General features: G+C 34.5%; 1 protein-coding gene across 1 annotated transcript; it reads left to right on the plus strand.

Moving 5' to 3' along the window:
* The first annotated feature begins 9,834 nt into the window (after window positions 1-9,834).
* Window positions 9,835-10,842, plus strand: LOC101583081 (vomeronasal type-1 receptor 4-like). Its single transcript, XM_004644711.1, has one exon. The coding sequence runs from the start codon at window positions 9,835-9,837 to the stop codon at window positions 10,840-10,842; it is 1,008 nt and encodes a 335-aa protein (XP_004644768.1).
* Window positions 10,843-12,817: the final 1,975 nt, after the last annotated feature.

Genomic DNA, 12,817 nt, shown 5'->3' on the forward strand with positions numbered 1-12,817 from the left:
TATTATGGGCTACTGGACTCTTTTAGAATATTTTGCTGAGTTTACACACCTATAATATTCAATAACAGAACTTAGAAAAAATGGGGTATACTAATGAATGTCCATTTTGTATCTGTGTATTCAAAGTGGTTAGGATAGGTATATAGTTGCATTCTCTTAATGAATAGAATGATTTGTTCTAATGTGTTTGCAAATAGGATCACAAGTCCACATCTTGTACAGCAATTAACCACTAATACTAAGTGTATTATTTGTTGAAACTGTACTTGTGATTTGATTTGAAAAAAAATAAAATAAAATAAAAAAATAAAATAAAATTTTCATCTAATAAAAAAATAAATAAATAAACATCCAGAAGAGAAACTTAATGATATTGTTATGCTGTAACAGAGACAATTGTGCTTAACATCACTATCTGTCTGAATAGCAAATGCCTTAGATATAACATGGAACTTCTAATTGTTGTTACCATCTTTTTTCTAACTTCTTAAAAATTTATTTAAAAAAAGTATAGTAATAATTGATATGCATTAGAAATGGTACACAATTAGATCAAGATGACAGGCATTCAAGCGTGACTTTTGTATTACACATTGATGTCCTCCATGTAGTTGCTTAGATGCAGATATCAGCATACTTAGTTGATCAAGGTGAAAACTCTACAGATTAACTCCTATTTTCAAAAAAAGATGGAAATTCTTCGTACTATCAAATCAGCCATACTGTATATATACTTGCATGTTTTTTCCTATTTTTTCTTATTTCTTTACTCTCCATTGTTTAATCCTTAAGTTCTGTTTTGTTTACTTTTGCTATACCTCACCTTTCAGGTTTCCTTTCTTCTTTCAGATTCTCACACTAGGGAGACAATACAATATTTACAGATGTGGGTCTGGCTTATTTCACTCATGAGTATAGCCTTTGGTTGCAATCACTTACCTATGAAGGTTTCTAGTTTGTCTTTCTTCACAGCTGAGTAATACTCCATAGTATAAAAATACCACACCATTTTCATCCATTCCTTGGGTGATGGGCATTTTGTTTGCTTCCAAAATTTGGTTGCGACAAATTGTGTTGCTATAAACAAGGGTGCATGTATATCACTATGGTATGATGTTTTCAGTTCTTTTGTACAAATACCCAGAAGGGGAACACCTTGATACATCAGAATTTCCAATCCTAGTTTTTCAATGAGTCACCACACTGATTTCCATAGAGGTTGTACAAGTCTACATTCTGACTAGCAGTGGAGAAGAATTATTTTTCCCTACAGCCTCTCATCTTCTCAATTTTTAATCAAGGTCTTCTTTAGAATCACTTAGTAATTCTTTCATTATAGTTATCATTTCTTTTTTTACTTTGGAGACTATTTCTGATTTCCTCTATACCTTTCTACAGTTGTTTCTTTAAGCTCAGATGCTATTATTTCATAGATTTTGTATGTGTGGGTTCAAATATGAAAAATAAGTTAGAGAAAAATTGTTGAGCTGAAGCAGTAAACCACTCTTCATAGAATAGACAAAGAGACACACAGATATACAGTCAAACTAATGAAAAATTCATCTCAAATGCTAGCATGCACTGAGATATATTTTTGTCCTAATTAAATAATAATAACAATATACAATTATAGAACTTGGTAATTGCAAATAGGCCAGTCATATTTACTTGTGGAGTGATTAGCAGAGATCTTTTATAAGAGCTTGGAAGTAATAAACCTTTTTTCTATAATTAACATGCATTTTTTTGCATTTTGTTTTAATAGTACAACTTTCATCTCAGTTATGTCTATATATTATTTTTTTATGCCAGCTCAGCCCATCCTGAGGGTGGGGCTGGTACAGTATGTGGTGCCAGGGGTTGAATTGCAGTCCCCTGAGCATGCCTAAACTTACCTAAGTGGGCACCTTAGACCATTGAGCTATCTCGCTGGCCCAGGCTCTATATATTCTATTACCCACTCTGCCCTTTGATTTCCATTGTTGGTTACCATCTCCTAGGAGTTCTGAGTCATTTTTTCAATTGTCCCCAGTTCAAGCCTAGCCCAGTGCTTGTCTATTGGATGTGGAGTCTCTGAGACATCACTATAATACCACTGAGCATCCATTTCTTTAAAGTTGGAGTCAACTCTTTGTCCAGGCCTGGATTGGCCTGGATCCATGATAAAGCCAGGCAGTATGTTCTGGTACCTATTCAGCATTCTCTGGAAAGACACAAACATACCGTACACTCCAAATTAGCACTGAGCTGGTTCCCTTCCATTGTCCAGTAGCATTGTTCTATACCAGTAATGGTGAATCTTTCAGAGACTGAGTGTCCAAACTTTAACCCAAAACTGACACATTTATTAGAAAGTGTCAACACTGAAATTAGACTTGATTATCCAAAGCTCCACTTTTGGGGTGATTCTGGTGAGATTTAGCTCATGCACCCTCAGTGAGGTCTCTGAGTATCCATGTGAAAGTGTGTAGTAGGCTGTTCTCCACTGCTCTATGGTAATTACCTACCAATGAAGACTCTCCCATTTCCAGTGTTTCTTTAGTTATTGAGGAATAAGTTTAACCATGGTGCTTAAAGATATCTATAGTGATCCATGAAACAGTGACTAGAGCAATAGACTAGAAAACAAAGCAAGTAAAGCTTTACAGTGTTTATTGCTTGAAAGAATGAAAAAAACAATCCAGCAAACAGTAAACAAGTTGCACAGACAAACTGTAGAACAGGAGAAAGTTCTGTGAGAAATAGTTGGTCTCTTGGTGTACCGTAGGGAAAAACCACAGTAGGAATGAGGAAAAGATAGACAAAAGATGAAACCTTGGTTCAGGTTAAGGCCTGTTTGTCTGATGGGCAAAGAACAACAGTAGGGACATTTGCTTGTTTTTTAATCTTTGCAAAGCTAGTATCACAAGACACAAGATTTCCCAGTGACTACTAGCCGAAACTGTCCAAGCAGGATGCTGTTTTAAAAACTGAGGTAACTTGACCTCTTTAGGCCCTGCCCTCATAAATATTTCCAATTTCCAGTTTCAGTAGCTCACAAGAGTATTTTTATTTTTTAATTTAATAAAATAAAGTAGATATTCTTATTACTTGTATGAAATATAAAACAAAATTTCATAAGACAATTAGAGAACCACAATAGTTAGTGCTCTTTGTAACATGCATTTAAGAGAATAGCTGAAATGTTACACAGTTGAGCTCATAAGCAAACAAATATATAATTTTTCCTCCAGAAAGTATAGTGTTTCCATTTTAGTTTTTTATTTTTAAAGAATATAAAATACTGATAGAAAAATCAGTATTAAAAACAATATAATATTTCACTAAACCAGCAGACAGGATATCCTGTCCAAACACTATTAGTACAAATCTTTCTTCTCTTTGAATTAAGTGAAAGTAGCTGTATACCTATCCTAACTATTGTGCATATACAGATACAAAATGGTCCTTCCTTTGTATCCCCCTTTTTTGTTTAGTCCTGTCAGAGATGGGTATTCCATTGGCATCTAAATACTATAGGTGCATAAACTCAACAAACAGTAACATAAACTCAACAAACAGTTGCTGTACTGCATGATGGTATCTTCAAATTACTTGTTCGGGTTACTGGATATGAACATGCAAGTATTGCTTTAAAGAAAAAAAAATCAAACAATACCAAAAAATGTTCTAAGAAATTTTAGATAAAAATACAAGAATAAGAAAAAAATTTTTAAGCATTAACTTCTTTCAAAAGACCAGAAAAAATGGCAGTACAATCATCCAAACTATTCTGTATATATACCTAAATGTATAGTTTTTGCTTCTTTCATTTGTTTTATTCATCATCCCAGTTTTTCTTTCCTATTGGACAAATTATTTCCCTTTCACAGTATCTATTGTACCTCTGAGATTGTATTTACTCTTTGAGGTTTTCACACTAGCAAGATAATATGTTGCTCGCACAAGTGGATCTATTTATTTCATTTACTAATGTTCTCTAGTAGCATCCATTTATATACAAAAACCTCACATTTAACTTTTTATGGCTGAATAATAGGCAATTGCACACAAATACCCTACCTTTTTATCCATTCCTTTATTGCTTGGCATCTTCATTGTTTACAAGATTTATCTATGGCAAATTGCACTGCTATAAGCATGGGTGCACATATTTTGCTGTGGTATAATGATTGTAATTCTTTTGGAAAAATACCTAGGATAAGAATAGCTGACTTAAATGGGATCTCCAATCCTAGCTTTTTGAGTAATTCTCATATTGATTTCCATAATAGTTGTATCATCTGCATGCCACTAACAGAGGACAAGGGTTCCTTTCTCCCTATAACCTTTCCGGCATTTCTTTTTTTTTCCATGACTTTTTTTATTATTGAGAAACAAATAGCAATGAGACAGTTTCAAAACTGATTAATAGGACAGTTTCAATAATTAATACATTGTACAATGTTTATCTTCTTAGTGGTTATCCATAGTACAAGAAGCAGACAGGATATCCTGTCCAAACACTATTAGTACAAACCTTTCGTCTCATTGAATTAAGTGAAAGTAGCTGAATAACTATCCTAACTATTGTGTATATACAGATACAAAATGGTCCTTCCTTTGTATCACCTTTTTTGGTTTAGTCCTGTCAGAGATGGGTATTCCATTGGCATCTAAATACTAGAGGTGCATGATTTCCGCCAAACAATCCAACACAGTCCAGCAGTTCACAACAGTAGTTGGTTATCCCCAGAAGTTGTTGACTTGAGCCTTAAGAAAAAGCACCACAGGTGACTGAGTCTGTTCCTGATGGCATGTGAATTCAATCCAGATAGATCCACAGTATTGAAAGAGCTGGGCTTGTAGTGTGAGCAATCCAATCAAGGAACTGCCCTGGTCTGTTTTGCTTGTTACCTATTTGAAAATAAACAGGTGTGTACTGTACTGTCCCTATGACCTTGGATTGCCCCACCATGTGTGTCCTGGAGCACAGCACCATCCCATCCCTGTAAGTGATTTTACTATTTTTATTTCCCAGGCACTCTCCTCATTCTCCAACCCCCCCCCTTTTTTTTGGTGGTAAAATGTTATGAAATTTAGACTGCCTTGAACTCACTATTTGGCTCAGGCTGGCCTTGAATTTATAGCGACTCTTCCGCATCTGCCTCCCAAGTTCTGGAATTGCAGGCATGTGCCCCAATGTCTGACTCTTGATTAAATCATCAGCATTTCTTATTGGTTGACTTTTTGAGGTAGTTATTCTTTCTGGGGTAAAATGGTATCTCAGCATTGTTGTAATTTGCATCATTTGAATGACCAATAATGTTGAACTTTTTTATACATTTATTTGTCATTTGTATCTTTTCATTTGTGAAGTGAATATTAACCTTGGATGCCCAATTTTAGCCTGATTATTTTTCTAATTATTTCTGTGTTCTAGATAACAATCCTTTATCTAGAGGTCATTACACTATAATTTTTTCCCAAACTATAGTATTTTATTTAACACCATTGATGAATTACTTGATGCCGAAACATTTCAAAAGCTGTAGTACTAATAGTTGATTTTTTTCTAATATTTCCAGTGGGCAATTTGATTTTTGTTTATGCACTCTCTACCTAACACTATGACTTTAAGATTTCTACCAACTTTCTCTTCCATAAGATTTAGCATTTCAGTTTTAAAATTTAAATCGTTGGTCCATTTTGAGTGTAGTTTTTTTTTTCATGGTGATAGGCATGGGTCTATTTTAAGCCTTCAGCATAGAGAAAGTCAGCTTTCCACCACTGCTTTTTAAAGAGGCTATTCTTTCTTCTAGTGATTGTGCTTGGCCACTTTGTCAAAGATCAGTACACTGAGCATGCTTGTAGTCATGTCTACATCTTCTCATCTGTTCCATTAATTTTCAGGTCTACTTTTTGCCAATATGTTGCTGATCTTTTTAATTCATTTTAATAAGAAAAATAGATAAAATAGCAATGACACAGTTACAATAATTAACGCATTGCATATTGTTGTAGTCATACTAGTTATTCAGAGGACAAGATGCAGACAAGATATGTCTAAATAAAATTAGTGTAAACTTTTCTTCTCAATGAACTAAGAGAAAGTAGCTGTATATCTACCCTATTTTGTGTATACATATATTTTTTCTTTCCTTTTTTTACAACAAAATGGTCCTTTAATAATTGCTGCTGCTTCCAAATTTCAAAGATTATAAAATCATGAGAATCTCTTCTATACATCACAGTAGTCTCCTTAGAGATAATTTCCAGAGAGTTGTAATTGCCTTTGGTAATTAGAAACTATGGAACAAAGTTGTTCAAAAACATCCTTATTTCCCCAGGCCTCCACTGTCATTGTCAATACATATAAAATGATAATTGTAATTCAGAGGAAGGTGGAGGTTACAGCTTCATCGCTTCCTATATCATGCCTCCCTTGCTGCTTATACTGAGTATCATCTCCTGCACCTTGAGCCTACTATTCTGTAAAGGGAAGAATTCAAGTGAGTAATTTCTGTCTCAGTCAAAGAGTCAGAGTTGGTAAACACAGAAGTTTGGAAAAAGAGATGAGGTCTGGAAAGGAAAACGCAGGTAGAAACATGTCTATGAGGATGTGGGAAATAAAGATAAATGTTCTACAGCTAGGAGCTGAGCTATTAAACACACATAGAAGACTCAAATCTAGGTCAAGTCCTGACATTTTCTAATGGAATTTAATGAAGTCTTTGTTGAAAATGAGTGTCAGTGAATAATCACAATTATAGTAAAATGGGCCTTTCTGTGGTTAAGGATGGTAAGAGTTCAATGTAGCTGTTGTTGCCACAGCCATACATGAATGAAAGGGCAATTAATATGATTGTTACTATTTATAATGTCTTCATGCTTTTGATAAAAAGCAAAATAGAATTTTTAGTACTAACTGCTTCTCTGCTGAACCCATGTGGTTGAAATATTTTCTGGAATTAAAGTGAATTTTTAAATGTAACTCTGTTGTATATGTTGTACTTAGCAGAAGGCATCATTGTCATCTACCGAAGACACCTGTTCCTGGATAATTACGCGAGAGAATGCTAACTCGCATGAATTCAGACAAACTGCATTTCAGAAAAGAAAAACTGTGCTATCGTGTGTTGCATGCAAAATCCATCAGGATGAAATGAGCATTTTATTGCTTGTGTGGTTTAAAAATATTATTTGTATATTTGCTTGCATTGGAGGCCGTGGTTCAGTAGCAGAGCATGTGCCTAGCATTGGTGATGCCTTGGATTTGATTCTTAGCAACACAAACATAAAGTTGAATTCTAGCATAGTTTTTGACTGAGGGTTACCAAGACTAGGGATATGGAATGCAGCACAGGGATATACCTCTTGAGGTATACCCTCAACCTCAGAATAGCAGATTTCAAACATTGATGTCATTTTAAAAACAATTTTTATTAGTTCTGCTAAGTTTTTCTCATATACAAGAACATATTGCCGGCAATACGGACAGTGTCATAGAGGTTTCTAGAAACTTTTCTTCTTACTTTCCAGGGATGTTGTGGTTGTTATTTAGAAATTCTGTATGCCCTCTCATTTAGCCCCCCTCACCAACATTTTACTCTTTATGTGTGTCATAGAGTCCTTTAAATTTTATATAAAATTAAAATCATTGATGACTTATCTTTCCTCGATTTTGCACACCCTAATATTGTTAAACTACATCCATATTGTCAATAGTTGCACTATATTCTCCTTTTTAACTATTTTCCTGTTTGTAAAATGTCTAAATAACATTTATTTCACACAAGTAACATTTTTTTACATACAAGCATTCGTTATTTTTTGAAGAGAGAAAAAATAATCAAATGATGCAGAATTTCAAAACAACAATTTCTATGGGCAGACCTTAGTGGAGTTTCAGAAATGGAATACAAGAGTCTACATAAAGATAGATCAAGAAAAAAATATTGTCATTAGGTTGAACCTCCGTTCAGTGTCATCTAGGTCACTAACATAAGGTTATAGTTCAGTCGGACATATATGTTAAAGTCAACTACATAGACCTACGTTTATAGTTACAGTATTGTAATGTACTTATTAGATTACTAATAACTGACATTTTATACTAATAAATTTAGTGAGCTCTTTCAAATTCAGAAATTGCCTGCATTGAGACACTTTCCCTCATTTCTTAATATTACTGGTAGAATTCATTGGCATTGGTTATAGGATTCCCTTGTTAAAATATCAAATAATCAAACAAATAAGTTTTGTAATGTTAGTGATCATGGAGTTGGTTTTGTATTTTTTGCTCTTGTGAGAAATAAATAATTTTAGTTTATATAGTTAGTACAGCACATCTTTTGGTTAGTAATATCTGAACTTACATTGGGTAATCTTAAAGATATTGAATTATTAAAACATAAAATTTTATCTTTTTCTAAATAAGTTTATTGAGAAACAAATAGCAATGAGACAGTTTCAAAATCGATTAGTAGGACCGTTTCAATAATTAATACATTGCATATTGTTGTCTTCATAGTGGTTATTCATAGCACAAGATGCAGACATGATATCCTGTCCACAAACACTATCAGTACGAATATTTCTGTTCATTGAATTAAGAGAAAATAGATATATATCTATCCTATTTTGAATATACAGACACAAAATGGTCTTTCATTGGTATCCCCTTCTTTTGTTTTGTCACAGATGCATATTACAATGTCATTTAAAAATTTTAAGTGCATGAATTTGACTGACCTTGTCAGACAAAAGTTGCATTTCTCGTTATATAGGTCTTGCTTTATCTTGGTCTTGCTTTATCTTGATCTTGCTTTACCTTCTTGTACTTCCAGCAGAAAAGTATAAAAACAAAGTACAAAAAGTAAAGTCCATATGAGTATGCTGAGCTGTAAAAGGCTCAAGTCAACAACTTCTGACATTGCCAGTGCTATGGATAACCCACTACTATTATGGACTACTGGACCATATTGGACTATTTTGATGAATTCATAAAATTTTATCTTATGTGTTATAGAAATACTAATCAATAATTTTCTAAAATACTTGAATATGCTGAAACAGACTTATAAATATACATGTTATTTGTTTGTCTGTATTCTCACTTATCTTGATATTTCTTGCCATATTTATTTAAGTTTTCTGGATGTTGTGTTATACTACTTGGTGGTAGTTTTATTTTACTTGCCTGATTGTTGATGTCACTGAACATACTCCATGTGTGTATTAAGCAATAAATAGCATGTTCTTTAAATTTCATCTTAACTACTGTCATATTTTATTCTCTTGTATAAAATACTAAATCCTTAAAGATCAGTAACTGTATATATCACCTTTTCACTGTTTTACCTCCTTTTTCATAATTCCCATCCTCTGTCCACCTGCTGACTTTAGGTCAAATAAACATATTTGTATGAAAACAGTTCTAAATTTTAATAAAATGTGCAATTTCACAGATGATGTTAATGTTTTTCTAGGAGATACTGTGTTCTTCTTAGAGTCAATGAGTAATTTTTCATAAAATGTTTGATATCTATCTTAGACATTAACATTTGAAATCCATTTAAAATTGATCTATTGTATGAAGTGTGTATACAGCGTGATTTTTTTTCTTTTTGTGCTGAAACTTAAGATAAATTTTAGGATTTACTGAAAATTTTGGATTTTGCTTTCCTTCCATATGTTGTCTTCCTTCCTTTGACAGTTTAACACCACCTCATACTTACTGATGATTTCCTGTGCAGTAGGATAGAAATCCTCTTCAACTCTTCTAGCTTTTTAAAATTTTCACAATCCCACAAGCACACAAATATAAAATTATTTTATTATTTATTCTTTACAATGAGTTATGACACTAAGACAAATAATTGTTATAGCAATTTAAATGACATTTTGATAGTAAATGGCAAAATAACGTCCAAAGATTTGGTAATAGGAATCATCTTTTTGTCACAAACTGTCATTGGTGTCACAGGCAATTTCTTTCTTCTTTACCGTTATATTTTTGCTTTCCACAATGAAAGGAAATTAAGACCCACAGATGTGATTCTGAAGCACCTGTTTGTAGCCAACTCCTTAGTTCTTCTTTCTAAAGGAATTCCTAGAACAATAGCAGCATTTGGGTTGAAACAATTCTTCAATGATACTGTGTGCAGATATCTGTCATATATTGAGAGAGTGGGCAGGAGTGTGTCCATTGGTACCATCTGCCTCTTGAGTGTCTTCCAAAACATCATCATCAGCCCCACGAACCCCTGTTGGAAAGATGTTAAAGATAAAGCTCAAGAGTATATTTGCTTCTGCACTTTCCTCTGCTGGATCCTAACTATGGTTGTCATTTCAATTATTCCTCTGTATGCATTGCATTTGAATGCAGAAGGTTATGACAACATTACAAAGAAAATCAATATAGGATTCTGTTGTGTTGTTGACTATAGAGCACTCATGGGCTCAATCTACATAGCATTAGTAGTTTTTCCAGAAGTTTGTTTTTCTCTGCTTATAGTCTGGGCCAGCAGCTCTATGATTTTCATCCTACACAGACACAAGCAAAGGGTTCAACATATTCGTGTCACTAATGCGTCCTTAAGATCTCCTGAGTCCAGAGCCACACGTAGCATCCTTTTCCTGGTGAGCACCTTCATATCTTTTTACACTCTGTCTTCACTCCTTCGAATTTCTGCCATTATAGTTTCTGATCTCAGTTCATGGTTGGAGAGTACTGATGAAGTAGTTGCTTTGTGTTTTCCAACTACCAGTCCCTTTTTGATCTTATCCCAACATTCATCTATATTAATGCACTGCTTTTCTTGCAGAAAAAAACACATAACCACTCTAATCTTTACGTAACTATGAAAATTGTATGTTGATTTTTTTTCTCTACTTTTTATGAGCTAATGAGGAGAGGCCCTATATCTCATCTAGATCAGCAATGATATTTTTAGCTCACTGAAGGCAGGAACTCCACAGGAATCATAGATGGTAGTAAAGCTGGTTGAGCCCCTTGTGGTACATCCTCCTCCATTCATATCCATCTCAATGAAGTGTTTCTTGGGCTAAATAAATGGGCTACTCCATTTTGTGGATTAATTTCTTTCCTTATGGAACCATTTGGGAGAAGTAAAAGCAATATAGAATTGAGTAGAAGGACACTTTTCTGTACATATCTCTGGGTTTCCCTTGTCCATAGGCTTGTTATATGCTCTGATTGTGCCAATTGCTTTGTTTTCACAATAGTTTGACTGGTAAATAATCTTAGGTGCTAGACATACTGTCAGTCTTTAGACAAAAAGGACTCTTCATGTTTATTTGGAAATAAGACTCCATTCATAGAATAAAGATATTAAAAGGGAAAAGAATTTTGAAGTTCCTGAAGAACACATTGGTTCTCTGAAGCTTTCATTATAGAAAGGAAAAGCAGGCACATACACGAAGTTTCCTGCTCTGCATGTATCTGGTGCACTAATATTCTGCTTTCTCAGACCACTTGACAATTCTCCACACTCATGAGATGCATCCAAGGAAATGATGAGAGTGAAGGAGAAATCCTTGAAAAGTTATGTATGGATATGGACCTTGTACAGGCCGCTGTGAATGACATATGCCCCTACACCATGAATTTTGTGTCCTAATGTTCTAAGAAATAGTTTTTTAAAAAAAAAACTTCAGTGTGTTTTCCTGCTTACAATTTTGATGACAATGCCTCTTAGGTTTCGCGTGCTAAAGAGAACATGCTTTAACTCATATCATAGTGGGGAGACTAAGAGATGTACCGCACATATCACACAGTTTACTTGCAGGTCAACTGTGCTTCACAACGAGGAAGATACAAGGGCAAAAGGAAGAGAACACAGCTGATGGAGAAGATCGTAGAGCAGGAGTGGTCTGCTGTTGTTCTCATTCTACAAATGCCTCAGGAGAACTCACCTTGGCCCCATAAGACTACCACGATCCATCTTCAGGGTAGAACACTCCAATGACCTGTAACCTATCACCAGCTTCTCTTCATAAACTTATAGTACCCTCCTACCATCACAATACTAGGGAGAAACCCATCTTTGCATATAAAAACTTCTGCGAGATGAATCAAATCTATACATATGCTCCCTGTGGGCAAATCTATCCACTCATGTCACAAAAAATGCATGACCTTATGTCTTCATTTCTATTGCAGGAATAAAATACTGACAGAAAATTCTTCAAGAAAGAACCATTTAGTTTGGCTCATGATAGCTAAAGAAGGTCAGCTGACTCCAAGGCATAAATATCATAGCAGAAATGTATGGCAGAAATGTATCAAATGAATTCTCATGGAGGACTTCTGTTTACCTTGTGGCAGTCACAAAACAGAGAGGGTGAGAAAGTCAAAGAGGAAAGGACAAGTGATCATGGATAGGTATGTTTCCCAGTGGACTCTTTCCTCCAACTGGGGCTCAACTCTTAATGGCTGACTCAGCTATGGATTGATAAATGCATTGGCCAATTGGAGAGGTTTTAACCCTTATGAACCAGTCAGCTCTAGGGTTCACTCTTAATTGACTCAATTTGAAGGTCCAGATTAATTATCACACTTTACAAGATACCATAAATAAGAGAGTTGAGCACAAGGATCAGTGAATTAACCATGGAAAAGGAAGGAACATATGGGAACCTCTCTTTTGAAAAAGCTTTCTCAGTGTCAGGTTTCACAATCTCTAAATCCACTAGAAACCAGAGATTCCTTGGTCAACGTAAGACAGTGAAACTTCAGGAGACTTGTCGTTTCTGATCCTACACTGTGAGTGAAATGAACATTGTGTGTAGACTGCAAAAAGAAAAACAGACC

Source organism: Octodon degus, unplaced genomic scaffold, assembly GCF_000260255.1.
Source record: "Octodon degus isolate 3935 unplaced genomic scaffold, OctDeg1.0 scaffold00206, whole genome shotgun sequence".
Classification (NCBI taxonomy): Eukaryota; Metazoa; Chordata; class Mammalia; order Rodentia; family Octodontidae; genus Octodon; species Octodon degus.